General features: G+C 44.0%; 1 protein-coding gene across 1 annotated transcript in view; it reads right to left on the bottom strand.

Moving 5' to 3' along the window:
* The window catches only part of cdh23 (cadherin-related 23), a 701,272-nt gene that overhangs the window by 290,804 nt on the left and 389,641 nt on the right, over positions 1-20,827 (bottom strand). Inside the window, exons 15-18 of the mRNA XM_078530938.1 lie at positions 13,878-13,983; positions 10,370-10,497; positions 2,912-2,984; positions 1,040-1,156 (exon numbers count right to left, since the gene is read on the bottom strand). Coding sequence (XP_078387064.1) covers positions 1,040-1,156; positions 2,912-2,984; positions 10,370-10,497; positions 13,878-13,983 — 424 coding nt within the window. The remainder of the gene's footprint in view (positions 1-1,039; positions 1,157-2,911; positions 2,985-10,369; positions 10,498-13,877; positions 13,984-20,827) is intronic.

The following is a 20,827-nucleotide window of genomic DNA, read 5'->3' as shown; positions in this document are numbered from 1 at the left end:
CCCTGGAATTGATCGAAGGGCCATGCTTTTTTCCTGAAATTGCACTGCTTTTACAATCACTGCAAGATTTACTTTTTAAATAACTGCTCCATTGGACCTCTAAGCTCATCGCTGCCTGCTCTCCTCCTGGGACAGCTGGACTGGGGGGGTTTGATTCCATCAGTTGTCGCCCTGCAGTTTGTTTTGGGAAACTGAACCAAGCTTCAGGTGGATGGGAAGATGCAGCTACACTCCACTCTGTCCACCTGCATCTACAGTGCAACAGGCAACAGGGTAGCCCATCCAGTGAATACCAACATAGCGTTCCTTGTTTGGCAGCCTTCCGTCTTATGAGACGATGGTTTGCACTTTTGTGGTCAATTCTGTGTTAAACTTCTTTTCTCTCCCTCTCTCAGGATGCAAGCCTGGGCAAAGTTTATGGGAACCGTGGGCTACCCAAACATCAGTGTGACCCTCTTGTCCTCCCTGGCTGAGTCCAAAGGAATGGAAAATGCTACATTTGGCACTGGCTTGGTCACAGGAGTTGCTGGCAAGATGACATATTTAGACATTAGCCCACCTTTGGGCTCCAATCCAGACTTTTTTTGTCAGGTTTTACACCCTTAGCCTTCAGCTCTCCCGAGGTATCACCCAGGTAGTGGAGCTATTTGCCCGTAGCTGGGAGTTTGGTTCATGAGCGCCAGGGAGTGTCCACATGCTGGTTGGGCTGCACACTGCTTGTCTGGAGACCAAAGGATGGATATAAGTCACCATATTTTCAATGGGTTGTTTGTGGAATTACAACATTACCACAAGAGTAATCCAGAGTGCTTCAAGATGGTTAATGAGGACACTTTCTGAATTAGAAAAAGGAGAGACGCAAGGAGCCATTTGCAATCAGGTAAATGAGGTTCTTTGTCACTTCTGGTGACCACACACCAGCGCTTCTGCTGTTCAGTTTTCTTGACCAAATCATTACCTAGCTCAACAAGACTTTGGTTTAATCTTTGGCTACATTGGGATAAGTTGGTCATTTGCCATTAGGAAGGTGAAAGTTTACCTGAGCGAGTATTGATGCGGAATTGCGATGACCCCTCCAGAGAGTAGATTATCGACTCCTGGCCGTACTCCCGAGATTGGTCCAAATCAGATGCTGTTACAAACAATACTGTGGCTCCTGAGAGAGAGAGAGAGAGAGAGAGAAGCAGAATGGGATCACATGAACATATGGAAATGATGGGCAGGAATTAACCAGATGGCGCATCAAGTCTGTCCCCCTGCATGATGCCCGGATCATTATGGCTAAACACTTGTTACCTCCCCCAGTTCACATATTCAGCTCTTCTGCCGCTTGTGTGCCAGCATGGGCATTTGCCAGTTTGTACCCAGCCCTGGCCCGACCCCAAATCATGGGATTGGAAGGAAAGTTATAAAGGAGATAGACCTTCCTCAGGCATGTCCCCACTGGAGGGACTAGATTGGGAAGGGGAGGGGGAGAAATTTGAAAGTAACACAGCTTGATCTGCTTTGCAAGGGGGCTGGGGAGAGAAGAGATGAGAATAGGTTGAGAGAGACCAAGTAAGAGAGGGGAACAGGTACAGGGTGAGAGAGCGTGTGACATGTACAGATTGAAAGAGAGAGACAGAACCAGGTACCGAGGGAGACAGACAGAATGAGCGCGTGACTGAGTGAGAGGGTGAGAGTGTGAAAGAGAGAGAGGGTGAGAGAGAGAGACACACACAGACAGGCATGTAGAGGGAGAGAGAGACATGTTCAGAGTGAGAGGGAGAGAGAGAGAGCGAGACAGGTACTGTGTGTGCACGTGCGTTTTTAAGAGAGTGAGTGAATGAGTGAATGAATAAGAGAGAGAGAGATAGAGGCAGAAATTTTAAACTAACTTAACCATTTCAATATAGCTGCTTTCCTAACTTGCTATCTCATGGGGTAGTATTCCTTATGACCTTAGCTAGGATGAATGGCACAGATGTAGTGAAGGTAATACTAGATGAGTATGTGAGGGAGAAAGGAACAGAAGGAGATGCTGATAGGCTGAGATGAAGATGGTTGAGAGGAGGCTCGTTTGGAATATAAACAGCCGAGACCATTTGGGCCAAATGGCCCTTTCCTGTGCTGCAAATACTTTGTAGTTCAGTAGAGTTTCAGTACCTTCCTAACTCAGAATTTTGCATTCAGGGCAGAATTTTTGCTGAGTGTCCCGGTGTCATTACACACTCGCATGGTATTTCAGTCGGTGCTAAACTTGGAGACGCGCCCACCGACAATTAAGAGGGCAATTAAGCCCAGTAAACGGTGCAATTAACAAAGATTATTCGTTGCCAGTCCAATGTTATGGTTGGCGGGCGTGCGAATCGGCCAGGTAGCCTTTGCGTTTTTCACTAAACCTCATCCACAGGTGGGTGAGGTTTCCGTGATAAATAAAAAAAAAAAATTTCTGTGGACACCATTTTCATTACCTACATTTCCAGGTGACTAATTATGAAGCTCGGGTGCTTTTTTCCGGTTTCCGTGGCCTTTATTTTAAGTTGTTCAGGCCTTCAGCTTCCCCAGGGCAGCTCTCTGCTTTCAGGGAGCTTTCTTTGAGCGCTCACCCCATCACCCGCGCTGACCTCAGCGCTCGCCCTCCTCCCACCTCCACCCCCACCCCAGCAGCGCTGAGCATTTCAGCGCACGCTTCACGCTGGCTGCCCCTTCATCGGCCAGCCGGCCAGCGTGAATTCGTGGTCGGCGGTCCATTCCCCGGCCGATCCTGAACCCGCCAATCATGCCTCTCCACCGACTGGCCTAAGTGTGTGAATCCCTCGATCAAACTGTGGCCCTTAGCTCACCCTCGGTGGACACTATTCTCACAATGCTACTAGCAGCTTCCAGAGAATCAATGCAAACCAGAATAGCCATTTTCCATCAGCCTCACCTGCTATGATATTTTCAGAGACTGCTATGATGTAGGAAGATTGGCTGAAAGTGGGAGAATTGTCATTTTCATCCTGCAAGACAGACAGATATGGATGAATTACACAAGTTAAAACTTCATCGGAAATCACATCCAGAACAAAAACATGAGAACATTTAAAATAGGAGTGGGCCATTCGGCCCATCGAGCCTGTTCCGCCATTCAAAGAGATCACGGCCGATCTTCCACCTCAGCTCCACTTTCCCAACCTGTTCCAGTACCGTTTAATTCTCTCACGCATTTATAATAACAGGGCTCCCTCCCTGCGATGAGACTCATCATCAGGTGTGGTTATTCAGAGAGGAGGTCACCGCAACACGCTGATCTGCAGTTAATAATGCACCAGTTTGAAAAAGTTGGAAGCTGCCTGTGAACTTTGAGAATGAAGTGATTGTTTTTCCCCAAAAAGAGTTAGCAAATCCCACGGGAACCTGCTCACAGCGAGTTACACATTGCATGTAGGGTGAGGAGGGGGTGAAGCGTTGGGTTGCAGAAGTGGATGAGGGGCTTACCTCTCTGCTAAAAGGATACAGAATCAAATTGAGGGAGGGAAAAAATCAGAATCAGTGAACCATATGATAAGGATTGGGCCCTGGGTTATAAACAGCTTTCCTTCCCTTGTACTGCATCGAGATGATTTTATGCGTTTCCCTGACAGGACAGGGTTACATAAATAAATAAAAAATCACATCTCTCTGAGGGCCAGGATGTTTACGGTCCATCTGTTTAACATATGGAATTTTGTAGCAAAGGCCAAGAAATAAATTAAACTGAAGTAAATATTAAAATAAGTTACATCTGATGAGTATCTAACAGAAATTAGCAGTAATAAATGGCTCTCCCTAAATAAGCATCATTAAACTCATGATTTTTATTCTGCAGCATCCTCCGAACTTGAATAATGGTGCAGTCCTCTCGGATTGCAATACAATACTGATTGAGCGGCGTCCCTTATTTGTCTGTTCAGGCAAAGGTTAAACATCTCATTGCACCATTCAAAGCTTGACCAGTTTCTTGACCAACATTCCTCCTCGAGCAATAACAGTTTAATTGAGCGCACATCCCATTGTCACTTATGGGGCTTTGTAAAAATCGCATGGTGTTCTGCCTACAGAATGACAGTAACTTTGCTTCTAAGTAGTGAATTGCAAGTGAAACACTCTGCTGGACATGATCAGGTACTCAAGGTAAATTTGCCACTCTGGCCCTTGGGACCTTCCTGAGATTCGGAGGTACATTTAACATGAAGTTCGGTAAATAATTACGGATAGAATCTGAGACTTCAGGGCAGTACTGAGAGAGTGCTCCAGCGTAAGCGGGCCATCTTTAGGAAGAGACATTAAACTAAAATAGACGTTATCAATCCTGTAATACCATTCAAAGATGAACAATTGGGAGCTCTTTGTTAAGTCTTGGTGAATATTTATCCCTCAACCAACATCACAATGAAAAAAACATCAGATTATCTGGTCATCCATCTCATGGCTGTGAGAGAGAGCTCACAGTTTAAATTCGCTGCCACGTGTTCTATCTACATTGCAAGGGTGACTACACTTCAAAAGTACTTCACTGGCTGGAAGGCGCTTTGGTGCATCCTGAGGTTGCGAAAGGTGCTATATAAATGCAGGTTCGCCACTGGGTTACACAAACCGGTGCAGCAAGAGCAGTAAGATGGCTAGAAATTTATTCAGAGCTCTGGTGGCAGAATTTCGGAAAGGCACAAAGATCCTCAACAAACTCCTTCATTTATAAAATCAATCCCAGTCTCCAGCTTCAGACAGTAATGGTCCCCTTGGAGAGAAAAAAAAAATCCTCTCTTAACTATCAGCGGAGGCAAAAGATTAGTTTAAGTGATTCTTAACCTGCATTTATTGTAATGAAATCCCTCTATTCATTCATCAGTTAGAGATACCACAGCTGTAAATACGCTTTCCCAATCAAATAGCTCGAGATTTTGATCACCAAGGCTAAAAGACGGTGACAATTAAAGCCGTACATTAAAAGTACAATTTGTTATTTCATGGACTGTTAGAGAGTGAAATTGATGTGTCCACACCTCACCATAGCACCAGCAGCAATTTCTGCTGTGCCAAATAATGAACCATGTGACCTGCAGGGACTGTATTTGGCGGGTGCCGTCTGAAGGTATTCTAATGCTGAAGTGTGGTCGCAGTTGAGGAAGGTTTCATCTATGTAACAAATATGTTAACCCCTTCTTTACAAAAATGTGTATTATTTTGTGTAACGTAACCCACAGAGGAACAGCCACTACAATATATTAGAAGTCTTACACCTCTGCTCACTTTCTATGAGACCACTAGAGGGTGTGATTACTGTGTGACAAGTATACAGAGACACGTCCCATTATAAATTCAGACATAGGAGATCTTATAGGAATATAAGAGCCAAGGGAGGGATTGGGGGGGGCGCGACCCAACCCTCCAACCCCAATTGACCCGAATGCCACATTTGCTTCTGATTGTCCATAAGCCATGGCTCAGTTGATAGTGCACTTGCCTTGGAGTCAAAAGGTTGTGGGTTCAAGACCCACTCCAAAGACTTGAGTGCAAAATTCAAGGCTGACACTTCAGTGCTGCACTGCCTTTCAGGCATTAAACTGAGAAGCTCTCAGGAGAGGACACAAAAGATCAGGGAGGCCAATATTTCGCCCTCCTTCCTAAAATGGATTATTTGGTCATTAACACATTGTTTCAGGTGGCATTGATTGGCACTCGAAAACAACAAACTTGCATTTAAATAGCACCTGCAACATCTCAAGATACTTTACAGCGGTGCCATCAAAGAAAAATTGACAAAAAAAAAAGAGTTGGCAATGAAGAACTCTGGGATGTCCTGAGATTGTGAAAGGCACTAGATAAATGCAAGTCATTCTATGTGCAACGCCAAGGGGACATCAAGTAGATTAAACAGAACGCAAGGGACATCCTCCAAACTGCCCAACTAAACCACTTGTCAAGATGAGTCAATTTAATCAGGAATATTCTTCTCAGTTTTGTACGTTTGCATTTCCAGTACCGCGCTCAGCGCCTGCAGTCTGTACATTTTTATATCCAACCACATCAAGTAAATTTTGTTTCTAAAGCTGCTCAGTCAATTCCCTTTAGTTTAAACGTTGAAAGCAAATTGAACAGAACAAGAGCTGCCCCGATCCGATAATCATTGTGACAGATCAGTAGATGGGCTGTCCAACTTTAGTGAGATTAAACACAGCCTGGCGAAAAATCGAGAGTTTCACAGCTCAGTCAAGTTGGTTGAAGAACCAGTGAAAGATCAGCAGTAACCTCAAGCTGAAGATAGACATCGAATGAGGAAGGTCATTCAGCTCATCTTGGGACTTCCGTCCCTAGACTCCCTTCATCATAATACCAAAATGTTTCTTAAATGCTGGGATGCTTGAGGACAATTTTCCATTTTTATGTTCCAGATGAACACCAATAATTCACTGGGGGGACATAGGAACAGGAAGAGGCCATTCAGCCCCTCGATCCTGTTCTGCCGTTCAATGAGATAGGCTGATCCATGACCTGGTTCCATGATCCCGCCACTCCCCCATATCATTTGGTGTCTTTGGTTAACAAAAGAAAATCTAAAAATCTCTGATTTAAAGTTTACAAATTGATCGACACCAACGGCCATTTGTGGAGAGTTCTAAACTCCGACCACTCTGTGTGTAAAAGTGTTTCACTCCTCAAAAGAGTGCAAGGCCTGTGGTGTCCAGCTTTGAACACTGTGCATTCTCAGCATTGCAAGCAAAAGAGCTTCTAATTAGTATTCCAAAACACAGAGCTGCTCCGTGGCTTATTTTCCGAAGCTTTTTTTCAGTCAGAAAATAACAGCAAACTGAACTTGGGAAGGCTAATCCATGGCTTTCTTTTGCTGACAGCTGGGCTGGGGAACCATGAACTGATTAATGATCTGCTGAAGCTGCAACAGCAAAGTACTATTTTTGATAAGATTGGGATTGAGTCTTCAGAAACAGATTTTTTAAGGATTTGATTCGTACGTGCCTGCATTCTGCAGGTTACAGAGTTGGGAAACCTCCTTCGTTCAATACAAACAAGTCAAGACCTAAGCCAGCTGAGACCTGTTCTATGTTCCAAACGTGATTTTATTTGATTAACATAAAACAACTCGTACATAAAACAACAAAATTACGAAGTAGATTTATATCGTGCCTTTAACATAGAAAAATGTCCAAAGGCACTTGGTAGAAGCAGTGTATGACAAAAAAATGGACAGCAAGCTAACAAATGGGTTCTTAGAAGTGGGGTGGGAGGTGGTCTGGTAGGAGGGGAGTCAGAACCACAAGCTTGGTCAACTGAATGGATTTTAAGGCACATCTTAAAAGAGGAGGAAGGTGAAAAGACAAAGGAGTACAAGGGGGGAATTCCAGGTGGTTAAAGGATTGGATAACAATGGTGGGATGAAGAGGGCGAGAGATTCACTTTCTTCTCAACCCACCCTGTCGCCATATATTAGACGCCATGTGGTGTCATATCACTGAGATCATCAGCTGATGGCTGGACAAATGGCTGGGGAGATGGTGGTTATGTTACTGGTTACTAATAAACCAGAGGCTCAAGTTAATGTCTTGGGGGCACTGGCTCATACCCCACCATGGCAGCTGGTGGAACTTAACATTTAATTAATTATTTTCCATTTTTATGTTCCAGATGAATTCCAAGAGCTCACTGGGACATGGGAACAGGAAGAGGCCATTCAGCCCTTCGATCCTGTTCTGCCATTCAATGAGATAGGCTGGTCCATAACCTAGTTCCATGTTACTGCCTCTCCCCAATATCATTTGACATCTTTATTAACAAACAATTTAAATATCTCTGACTTAAGGTTTAGAAATTGATCTAGCACCAATTGCCATTTGCGGAGGAGAGTTCTAAGCTCCAACCAATCTGAGTGTAAAAGTGCATCAACCCTCGAGAGAGTGCAAGACCTCTGGTGTACAGCCCTGAACACCGTGCATTCTGGATTGAAAGCTTGTCTCAGTAACGGCGTCATGAAACTGCTGTGGATTATTGTAAAAACCCATTTTTAAAAATTCATTCATTCACAGGATGTGGGCTTCATTGGCTGGGCCAGCATTTACTGCCCATCCCTAGTTGCCCTTGAGAAGGTGGTGGTGAGCTGCCTTCTTGAACCGCTGCAGTCCATGTGGTGTAGGTACACCCACAGTGCTGTTAGGAAGGGAGTTCCAGGATTTTGACCCAGCGACAGTGAAGGAACGGCGATATATTTCCAAGTCAGGATGGTGAGTGACTTGGAGGGGGAACTTGCAGGCGGTGGTGTTCCTATCTATCTGCTGCCCTTGTTCTTCTAGATGGCAGTGCTCATGGGTTTGGAAGATGCTGGTCTAAGGAGCCTTAGTGAATTTCTGCAGTCACTAATGTCTGGTTCCCTAATGCCCTTTAGGGGAGGAAATCTGCCATCCTTACCCAGTCTGGCCTACATGTGACACCAGACTCTCGACAATGCGGTTGACTCTTAACTGCCCTCTGGAATGGCCCAGCAAACCACTCAGTTCAAGGGGCAATTAGGGATGGGCAACAAATGCTGGCCTTGCCACATCTCATGCAAGAATTTTAAGAAAATGTACCTGGTGCATTGCAGAAACGTTGGAACATATCCAAATATATCCGAACGTAAGTAAGCAGAATATTAAGAGGATAACAACTTGCACACCAAATGACAAAATTGACCAAAGGTAAGCTTAAAGAATTTACTTTCACAGTAAAAGCAGAACCAATTACAGTTTTCAGAAGATCCCCCAGTAAATGAGGGCTTCATTCAGTACATACTGTACAAAACTAAGAGCAGACAGTTCTCTTTAGCAACTCCCACTATCCTGTTTAATCGCAGACATTCATTGCAGCCCAGGCAGTCTTCCTCTTTCCGAAACAGGCTTTCAAATTAAGAATCAGTAAGGCGTTAAGTCGCTGTGAAGGCTAATTATGCAAAGCAGCCATGACAACCCAGCTGTGTCATCCACAACTAAAACCAGACACTTCAGCATCAGCCGCCCAATACTGTAACTCAACAAGGAAGGTGGGGCAATGAAGATAGAAAGGCAGAGTGAAGAATAATTTATAAATTGCAAGTATAAGTGGTTAAGTTAGAATTCCACTTTGGCAAGCAGCCAAGTGTCTGATGAAAGGCCAGGCAGGCTCTGAATTAACTAATTGGATTTCTGTTACCTGGATGAATGGCATTTTTGCCTTTGGAATCCATGACGAGGTGAGCTAATTATGAGCTGAGCTTCCAGGTTAATTTAATAATAAAAGCCACAAGCTTGACTCCAAAAAATGATGCAACAGCCCTTTAATAAACTTTAACGCAAAATCTACAAAGCTTGTTTCATGCTTTAATTACAAAAATCAGTCTCTCCCAACCCGTCACTTGGCGTGGAGAAGTTGCTTCGCCAAGTCCTTGTACAATATCAAGGCCACAGATCCTGCTCAATAATGCAGCTCGATCCCCGACTAGCTTGAGGTTTATGTCCCCTGGATTGTTCAATGAGCAGCTCGTCACTGTGATCAAGTAAAGACCTGTTCATTTGCCGACAGTTTCACTTCAGAGTTAGGTGTTCAAGAGTTCAAACCCCCAAATCTGCAGTTTGGACTCATAGTTTATCATTCCAGTGTTGGTATCAAGTAGGTGCTGCACTGTCACACTGACTTCTGACTGAGATTTCTCATCCTAGTTCACGATTCCAAACAAATGAAAAATCCCGTGGTACTATCTGAAGAAGCCTTGTTTTTCTCCTCTCTTGGCCTGTGTTCCAACTTCAACCAACATCATCAGAAATAGATTAACTGATCGTTTGATGTGTGAAAAAGGGGTGGCCTCTTAGGTAGCTAACAACCATTACTGCCTTTCACAATGGCTGCCTTGTATAATTCATTAATTGTTGCAGATGAGACATTAAGGTGGGGCCATGTCTGCCCCATCATGTGGATGTCAAAGATCCCCTGGCCACTATTTTGAGGAACAGCCAGGGAGTTTTCCCTGGTGCCCTGGGCAATACTAATCTCACAAGCAACATCATCATCAAAGCAAAAAACTACCTGGTCATTATCACACTGCTGTTTGTGGGATCTTGCTGTACACAAATTGGCTGTCTATACTACAACAATGACTGCACTTCAAAAGCACTTTATTGGCTGCAAGGCCATGAGGTTGAGGCGGGCCCTATACAAATGCAAGCCTTTCTTTTTTTTCTCTAAAATAGCATACATTTTATCTGTGTAGAAGTATTGACTGAGATCTCACAACTGCTTCATGAGAGATAATGGGGTCATGGCTAACCTCAAACAGTGGCCTTGAATGAACCTGGGTTACTGCAGATAACGGAAAAGCTGACAACATAGATTAATATGTACTTACAAAAACTTCAACAGTCACAGGGACTGTGCTGTACAGAGGAGTCGTCCCAGCGTCTTTTGCCATGATGGTCAAATAGATAAAACCTCCTGGTACCTGCTCAAAGTCAATGGGCCTTGTGACAATAATAACTGGAACAGAGAAAGGCATTGAGGAAGATTATTGCTGGTCAATACTTCATAAAAATCACCAGCCATGGAATCTAACACAACTGTACCTTATCTTTACAAATTTTAATTTAGTATTCCCAGCAACAGATAGCAATTTAATTTCTTTACGCTACTGTAAAAAAATCAATAGCCTTCTTCATTACTAAATATATCAGCAGAGTCATGAACTTATACCAGGAGATATATTTTTAATTAATTTAAAATGTGGGTTAAAAATCATAAGAGCATATTAAGTATCTGTCCACTACCAGCACCAACAGTAATTTCTAGATTATCAGTAAGAGCATCAAGTCAAAGGCTATGCTATTTAAAAAAGACAATCAGTTGTGATTTGTAGCTGATTTATGAATGAAAAATTTTCAACTGCAAGAAATTTGTGTAGTCGTTCCTGTGTGTCGAAGGAATCTGGACAGACAGGAAAAGTACGCCAGATGCACACAAGACTGGCTTTCTTCGCCCAATCCAGATCTCCCTGTACTTCACATCAGTTGCTGTTAAGAGGATAAATGCAGTGGCTAGCTGACTGCCAGATTTAATCTTAAGAGTTTAAAGTTTGGAGAAGAAGCAATTACAAGACTCAAGATTTTTTTAACCGGCTGCCTCCAACAAAAGCATGTATGAGATGCAGTGAATGAGATAGTGGATACAGTGTATGAGATACATTGTGAGAGATACAGTGAATCGATAGTGTATGAGATGCAGTGAATGAGATAGTGGATACAGTGTATGAGATACAATGTGAGAGATACAGTGAACCGATAGTGTATGAGATGCAGTGAATGAGATAGTGGATACAGTGTATGAGATACAATGTGAGAGATACAGTGAATCGATAGTGTATGAGAGACAGTGAACGAGGTACAGTGCATGAGATACAACATTTGGTTACAGTGAATGAGGTGCAGTGAATGAGATAGTGGATACAGTGTATGAGATACAATGTGAGAGATACAGCGAATCGATAGTAAATGAGATACAGTGTATGAGATAGTGAATGAGATAGTGGATACAGTGTATGAGATACAGTGAATCGATAGCATATGAGGTACAGTGTATGGACAGCGTAACAAACACAGCGAATGACACAGTGGATACAGTGTATGAGATACAATGTATGTGATACAGTGTCTGGACAGTGTAAGAAACACAGCGAATGACACAGTGGATACAGTGTATGAGATACAATGTATGAGATACAGTGAATCGATAGTGTATGAGATACAGTGAATGAGACAGTGGATACAGTGTATGAGATACAATGCATGAGATACAGTGAATCGACAGTGTATGAGATACAGTGATTGAGACAGTGGATACAGTGTATGAGATACATTGAATGAGATACAATGTATGGAAACAGCAAATGAGATACAGCGTACAGATAGTGTACGGGACACAGTGTACGTACCTCAAGTTTTTTTAATGATGATGAATCTATTTTCTTTATTGCTGACCTAGTCTTGGAAGTACTGGCCTAGCTTATTTTAAATCTGAGTCCTTTTAACAAGTAAACATTTCTTCCAAAAATGCTATATCAAGAACATGGGGGTCACAGTCTCAGCATTGTCCATATACTAAGCTTCCAATCTAAATAACATAAGAAATAGGAGCAGGAGTCAACCATTTGGCTCCAAGTCTGCTCTACTGCTCAATAAGATCATAGCTGATCTTCTGCCTCAACTGCACTTTCCCACACTATCCCCAAATCTCTTAATTCTCTTGGTGCAAAAAAATCTATTTATCTCTGTCTTGAACATGATCAATGACTGAGCATCCACAGCAATCTGGGATAGACAATTCTAAAGATTCAATACCCACTGAGTGAAGAAATTTCTCCTTGTCTCAGTCTGAAATGACCGACCCTTTATGCTGAGACTGTGAGCCCATGTTCTAGATTCCCTAACCAGGGGAAACGACATCTCAGCATCGAACCCTGTCACGCCTCGGAGGGATTTTATAAACAATGCTGCAGCCCTGTCACAGAGTCACACTGGGTCTTCATTACACAACTTCTTGTAGTTGGTTTCAGAGCAGATTGGTCGAGAATTGGCAGCAGTTCACTTAGCAATGCTTTGTTCACTCCCTCTCAATCAGTGATCGCACTTGACAGAAGAAGAATGAGCAAGATACAAAGCACAGAAAAGAAATCTCTAACAGCCATTAGCTCGACAACCTGGTATTCTCACATTCAGAATAATCACAGAAGGTGAAGGATTAGACTAAATCCTGTCCATCCAGTTTCATCTTAAAATATTTTAACAGACTGTGAACATTTCAACAGGTAGAAGACACTCAATGCTTTTGTGATTACACTGTTAGCATGCAGTTTATGCCCTGAACAACACAACAGGGATTTATTTTTAATCAGTGTGTGTAATTACACTGCACTGAAAACTTAAAAATAATGACCCTTCAGTTGCACTGTGGCTGAATTTTTGTTAATACTTCAGCAAACCATTCGAAGTGAATATTTTCTTTATTTGGGCCATTTTATATGATAAATGCACAGTTGGAGTTAGGCATCTGGTCCTTTTTGCATCAGCTGAAGTCAGCAGCGAGAAGGATCCCAGATTCTGGAAGCTGACAGAGGAAGGGGCTCAGATAATGCAGATTTACTAAAGCTCTAGTTGACTAAGATGAGAGGTGTCGGGCGTGGTTCAGTCAGTAGGATTCTCTTGCTGTTGAGCCAGAAGGTTTGGGTTCAAGTCTCACTCCAGTGACCTGAGCACAACAATTTACATTAACAGACTCAGCTCAGTACTGAGGGAGTGCCGCACTGAACAAAGTGATGTCTTTCTCTTGGGGATGTTAGACTGAGGCCCTGCTTCCCTTCTCCGGTGGATGTAAAAGATCCCACAGAGCTTTTGTTTTTGAAGGGGGTTCAGGCAATCTTCCCCATGTCCTGGCCAACCGTTAACCCTCAGACAACATCATTTAAAGCAGATTGTCTGGTCATAATCACATTTATGTGCTGCACGCCAATTGGCTGCTGTGTTTCTGCATTTTAACCCTGCTTTTTGTATTACAACAGTGACTACAGTTCATTAGCAGTAAAGCGCTTTGGGACATCTTGAGGTTATGAAAGGCACTATAGAAATGAAGGTTCTTCGAAAGAAGCTGCTTTCTATGAAGCGCTGTCCCATTTGTGCTCTTGAACATTGGCATTAGACAGCAGGGCACTGGTTTCCAACTTGCAGTCCGAAAGTGGAAGGGTGACCCTAGAAGGAATCGCAGGGCCAATGCCAACTCCCAAACCCATATCTATGAACATCCTGACAACCTCCCATCATATCCCTGCCCCTGACAGGGGTTCGGCCCCAAGGCAAAAGTGTAGGTCTTACCCCCGTAACCGTCCGATAACCTGATATCGAAGGAGCTGCTCAGGATTGAGGTGTTAAAAATGCTGTAAGTGATCTGGTTGTTTGGAGGTGAATCGTCATCAATCGCCTGCATTAAAGAGAAAACAAAACGCACGTGTCAGTGGCTGACGAGCAACGCAGGGGAAAATAAAAACTCAGTGCTGCCTGTCTACTGCAGAAACAGACAACTGTCCAGATTTCCAAAACAAAAACAGAATTACCTGGAAAAACTCAGCAGGTCTGGCAGCATCGGCGGGTCTCCCGCCGATGCTGCCAGACCTGCTGAGTTTTTCCAGGTAATTCTGTTTTCGTTTTGGATTTCCAGCATCCGCAGTAGTTTTTGTTTTTAGCCCAGATTTCTAAGTGCTCAAAATTCTGATAAAAGGTTGTCGATTCGAAAGGTGAACTCTGTCTCTCTCTCTCTCCACAGGTGTTGCCGGACCTGCTGAGTATTGCCAGCATTTTCTACTATCCCCAAATTTCGGCGGTGCTCTTCAGCTACAGAAAGACATGGTGGACCCCTTCCCGGAGAAGTGTTGACGGACAGTAAGCTGGTGAAAGGCTGGGAGGACAGGGTTGAACTAAGTTGAAGAGAAGCCTTTGAGGAGGGTTGTGTTTAAGGCTGAGGTAATGAGTGGGCAGCAGTACAGTAACTGAAAGAGTCAATGGGATTTGGCAAAGAGCTATGACATCACTTGTGGAAAAAATGGTTACTATTCAGGTATCTTCTCAAGGTAGAGTGAACATAATCTACAGACAGAGCCGAGGTTCCTGTTGTGAAGGATGCTTTATCGGTGACTATTGCAAATTAAAAGTACATTTTAAACTCCACAGATTATAAAAGTAACCACCACCACAGCTCTTCAACCAAAGCCCAAACCCCTGATTCAAACCTGCTTTAGTTTCTTCATCCTATCTTTGAGGAGTAAGAAAAAAGAATTGCAATTTGAAAAGCGATCGCAATAAGGCTCAATACATTTTGTAATGCCTCAGAAAGACAAGACTTATCCATCCCATAGTTTCATCGCCTTCAGTTGTGTTCTTGCCTCTTGCGAACTTCAGTTAGACTTTGTTTCAACCTTATCTCATCCTGGGGTCCCTCTCTTCTGCTACCTCTTCCTTGCATCTTCTTTCTAATTGATTCCCAGTTGCTCAGGCCCTGCTTTTACTTTGAAGGTAAGAAACTTGCATAGTTTTCAACCGTCAGCACATGATCCCCAGCCAAATTTCCTTTACACAGGTATATCGACTTACCTGAATCGATGGAGGAATGGATTAATCAGACTTCTAACTTGGGGATAGTCAAGATGTTTCAAGATTACACTTCAAAGTTCCCTCAATCTGAAGTAACTAGTTCACAAGGTGGAGTAAAGTCACCTTAATCCAGGTGCAGTGCCACAGAGGACTAAATCCTGCCAGGTGTGCTTCCAGTGTTTGTTACCTAGATTAGCCCTGCCCCTAGGCTGTGCCGTCGGTGTGTAATTAACACATTTATGGTTTAACAATAAATTACCAAGAGCAGAAATCTTCTTCCGCAGAATCTTTTCCTCACCAGGGTAGAGTTCAAGCAATGAGTGCAGGACTGTAGAGAATAATGCAGTAAACATCATCTCTGTCCTGGGTCAATTATCTCCTCTTCCCTACATCAAACATTGCCAGTTTCCTCAGCCAGACACTGTCCCTTCCTTTCATCAAATGTCCCCTCCCTTCTCCCAATCACGGCGCCTACCAAACTAGATTCTGAAGTATCTGCGTTCCAACAGTTAGGAGCTATAATCCTCAGCCGTGTACTGAAAGTAGCTCTGGCAAAGACTCTGCAACTTCAACCCTGAGAATGCTATTGCTCTGCAGAGCTCGTGCCTGTAGAACGAGAGGCGGGGAACCTACTCCCTTGGGCTGGATCCGGCCTGTTGCTCAATTTTATTCGGCCAAGATTTCTAAAAACATAGACCTACGACAGTAGTGCCTTCAAAATAGCATTTATCATCATTGTTACTAATTTGCTTTGGATAAAAGCATCAGATAAATTACTATAGTAATATTTAACAATATTATATTCAGATTCGGCCATCGCATTAAAACAACGGGTGAGTTTCTGTATTTTCTCCAAAAAAACCTACATTAAGTTGATTTTTGTGTGTGTGTGTGTGTGTGTGTGTGGGGGGGGGCCCGTGACTGATTTTGTCCGTGTGTGAATGGTCCGTGATACGAAAGGGTTTCCCCATCCCCGCTGCAGAATGTGGTACCTACTGAACTTGAGACTTGTCAGATCAATGACAAGGATCATTTCCAGTCTGGTTATGACCCTAAGGGCAGGTAACAGGAGTTAAGATTTGTCTTTCAGCTAAGACTTTCAGCGTTAAAATTATAACAAGTTGCACTCCCTGTGCATTTAGATGTGGAAGGTTCCTGCAGTGCCCATCACATTTCAAAGTGCCAAAATTATAGAAGACAGAATAGAGTGATTTCAAACTACAGTCAATTACAAGTTAATTGATTTTGCCGAGAAAGTTCTGACCTTGAGCCTGAAATTTCTAAGTAGCTGACATCTTGCAACTTCTCCTCATCTACAGAAATTAATCTGTCATTGACCCCAGGGTATTTCCAGCAATTAGACTTTGCAACCTTAAAGGATCAGACCCTCTTAAACACAGCTCCAACTCTCAGAAGAATTACACAGTGTACAGAGTAGAGCTTCACACACTTCCTAGGGACAATGCCCAGGGAATTCTGCTAGATACCAAATTACAACAGGAGCGTAAGCTGTGGAAAAGAGGAGGCAGACTACTTATCGCCCCTTCCCAAGTTAGCTGAGCTATCTGTCACTCTTTCCAACCTCAACCGCCTGTTGGGATGTCCATGGTGAGTCTCGGGATATTGTGTTTTATGACAGAGAGGCGTGATCATAGTGTGACAGGGAATCTGTTATGGGGAAAAAATATAATTCAAATAGCTGATGTATGCTTTACAAACGACTTTTAAAATAGTTCAGTTATGGGCCATATATATATATATATATATATATATACAATCATCAGCCATGAGGCATCTGGAGAAGTTAAATTCTGTTACCATATGGGATGCTTTCAGGTATGGGATAAATTATATGGGATATCTTTTACTATATGGGATACTGTGATTTTTAACTGATATTTTTAGGATTGACTGCATGGATTCCATTCACTTTTCCATGGGTGACCTTGACGATTACATGTCTTATCTTCACCATGAGAAAGATTCTTCAGGAAAATTAAATTGCTGCCAGATGGGTAAAGTTGTGATCTGTGTTCTTCGCAGGATAATATAGCACAGGGAGAGGCCATTCAGCCCACTGAGCTTGCACCAGCCCTGTCCAATTATCCCCACTCTACTGCCCTTTCCTCATAGCCCATTCAGGTATCCCTGCAATTCCCTTTTGAAAGTAATCAGGAGCTGTTTCCTACATCCTCTCAGATCGTGCTTTTCAGTTCAGAGCAACTCGGTGCACAAATGAAATTCTCATCAGCATTCAGTGTTACCTAGTTAACATTTTCTCTTTTCCTCCAGCTGGCACTTATAACAATGGGTCACAGGGAATAGGGTCCATTATTACTTTAAATAGTTCGCACTTCTGTAAGGCCTTCACACAGAGGCCCCAAGGTGGCAAATAATCTCATTTTACCTCCTCCGAATTTTATATGGGCCGCAAATTAGATTTGGTGCCAGGTTCACAATGTTTCTCAATTCAAAGCCAATTAAAGAGACCCGTGGATTTAGATGACGCACCTCTTGCCTCTTTCCAAGTCACACAAGACGTGGACAGAGACTGTGACCACTGGCTCTTAAACATAAATATCTTGTCTCCTTTGCCAATCACAAAGCGTAACCAACCTTAAATCATGCAACGCCTCACCTCCCTCAACCCAAGAACTTTTCACTTTCTTCCTGATTCCCATGTGAATCCAACAGATCTATTCCTGCCTTTATGGAACTGAGGGTCGAACTTCTGCCCCTCAGTGGGAAGAAGACCTCCGCTTGAGAAGTGCCAGCCGCTCTGATTGGTCAGCAGCTCTAGCAGTCCCCGTAGTGCCAGAACTCGGCAGTTGGCGTCATTGGGAATGCAAACTGTCTCACAGAGATTGGAGATCGACACTGGGCCTAGGCAAGCCCCGGGCTTTTAGAACAGGAAGGGGTAGGGCACACCCTAGGGTGGGGGTGGTGGGTTTTGGAGGCCACAAGGGGGGGGGTAACATCCTGAGGAGGTGCAGAGGGCACCGCTGCCCCCCCCCCCGACCTCCACCCCAAATGGTGTGCATCCCTTCCTTCCCACCTTTTCACCGTCTTGGTTTACCAAATGGCCTTCCCACTCTTGCCCGCCTGCCACTGCCCAGTGGAGGCAAATTGTGGGCCTTAAGTTGGCAATAATCGGCCACTTAAGGCCCTCAATAGGCCAAAAGGTGGGTGGACTAATGAGTGCGTTACCGACCCTCTGTGTTATAGGGGGTGGGTGGAAAGGCAGCAGTCTAGCCACTCGACATATTTTACATGCCAAAAACACACCCCCAGTGGCAGGCTACGAAATCCAGCCCATTAACCCTGGTTCTCTCTCCACAGATGCCGCCCTGCCTGATTGTTTGCCACTTAACAATCTGATCGTCTGCCACCTGATCGTCTGCTCTACAAATCGCTTCACGGGTGGAAGGCAGGAGGGACACATAGTCTTCCCTGTGCTCAGATCCCACCACCTTGTGCGTTCGCTCCCTCCATCACGAACACAAAGTGGCAGCAGCGAGAACCCATCCGCAAGATGCAATGCAGGCATTTGCCAAGGCTCCCTGGACAGCAGATTCCAAATCTGTGACCTTTACCGCCTGAAAGGACATGGGAACGCCAGCGCTTGCAAGTTCCCCCTCCAAACCGCACGCCACCCTGACATGGAACCAGATTGTCGCCATTCCCTCAGCATCTGGAATTCCCTCCCGAAGCAGCCCCCTGGGTGTATCAACAGCAGGTACACGGCCGTGGCTCAGGGCCACAGCTCCCCACCAGCTTCTCAATGGCGATTAGCGATGGGCAATAGATGCTGGCCTTGTCAGAGATGCTCAGGCCCCATCAAAGAATAAAAAAGGTCAGATACGATCTAACTGAAAAGGTAGAACAGGGCTTGGGGAGGCCTGAATGTCCTCCTCCTGTTCCTTAGGTGGTAAATATTATTGATAGGTGGATGCTGTTGTAACATGCATGGCTCTTTATTGTGGGTGGTGTGCTTGGCAAACAAAGACAAGGGTTTGCCAAATGATGCTTCTGAAGAGACAATGCCTCTTTCAGCTGAAATTTCCTCCCTTAAACATCCCATCAGTTTCACAGGTCACATCATATATTTAAAAAGTGCTTTTGAAGTAACACATAATAGTTCCACCTGCTCGCTCTATGCCTTTAATAAATTAAACTGCCATGCAATCCAACACATTGTCAATTACATTAACATCACAATTGTGTCTTAATCAGATACAATGACCAAAATGACAGCAGATTTGGGGAAAGCTGACAGTGCAGTAAATAGCTTTTTTAAAAAAAAAACAAGTAATTTAGTATCAGTCAGTCTCGTTTTATCTGAGAGAAATCACAGATAAAGGCGGAGGCCTGTAATTGAAGAACTCCCAGGCTGTGTGTCGATGCCCATGGTCGCGTAGCCACATAACGCTGCTCACCCTCCCTTTCAACCGAGCGGCCGCGGAAGCTTAAAAATGCAGCGACAGGAACAAACCAGCAGAAATTGCTCAGCAAGTCAGGCACGGCGGCTGTGGAGAGAAGTGACGAGTTGATTATTTCGACCAAACCCGTGAACCCAGGACAAAGGCGGGCGCAATCCCAAAACTGGGGGTTAGGATCATTCAGGAGAGAATTCAGGAAGCGCTAACTCACAGAGAAGGGAGCGGAAAATGTGGAACTCTCTCCTCATAAAAGCTGCGGATGCTGGGGGCTAATTGATAGATTTTTGTTAGCTAACGGTATCAAGGGATGTGGAGCAATAAGGTGCGTAAATGGATTTGAGGTACAAGCCAGCCAGTGTCCAATGGAAAGACAGGACAGGTTCAAGGGGCTGGACAGTCCACTCCTGTTACTAAGTTCCTAATAATCTCAAATTCTCGTGCCAGTTTCAAGCAATCTCATCCATTGCCACTAGCCACACTGTTGAGTTGATTGTTCCAAATTTGACTGAACGCTCTGGACTAATGCCAGCAAACCTTGACTGAGGATTGGGTTGAAAGAAAACTTGTACTCAAAAGCCACAAAGCAGAAATCACAAAACGAGCAAATCAAATTTTCCCAGAATCATAGAGTTGCTACAGTGCAGGAGGCGGCCATTTGGCCCATCATGTCTACACCAGCTCTCCAAAGGATCATTATGACTCAGTGCCATTCTCCTGCCTTTTCCCTGTAACCCTGCACATTGTTTCTATGTAAGTAATCATCTAATGCCCTCTTGAATGCCTCGATTGAACCTGCCTCCACCACACTTCCAGGCAGTGCACTCCAGACCCGAACCACTCGCTGTGTGAGAAAGATTTTTCTCACATCGCATTTGCTTCTTTTGCAAATCACTTTAAATCTGTGCCCTCTTGTTCTCGATCCTTCAATGAGTGGGAACAGTTTCTCCCTATTTACACTGTCCAGCCCCCTCATGATTTTGAACACCTCTGTCAAATCTCCTCTTAGCCTTCTCCTCTCCAAGGAAAACAGTCCCAACCTCGCAGATTTCATAACTGAAGTTTCTCATCCCTGGAACCGCTTCTGCACTCTCTCCAATGCGTTCACATCCTTCTTGTAATATAGTGCCCAGAACTGCACACAATACTCCAGCTGAGGTCTAACTACTGTCTTATATAAATTCAGCATAAGCTCCCTGCTCTCACACACTATGTCCCTATTAATGAAGCCTAGAATACCGT

The sequence above is a fragment of the Cetorhinus maximus genome, chromosome 27, assembly GCF_964194155.1.
Source record: "Cetorhinus maximus chromosome 27, sCetMax3.hap1.1, whole genome shotgun sequence".
In the NCBI taxonomy this organism is placed as follows: Eukaryota; Metazoa; Chordata; class Chondrichthyes; order Lamniformes; family Cetorhinidae; genus Cetorhinus; species Cetorhinus maximus.
Note: the sequence above shows the minus strand (reverse complement) of the source record. Positions and strands in the feature narration are given on the sequence as shown.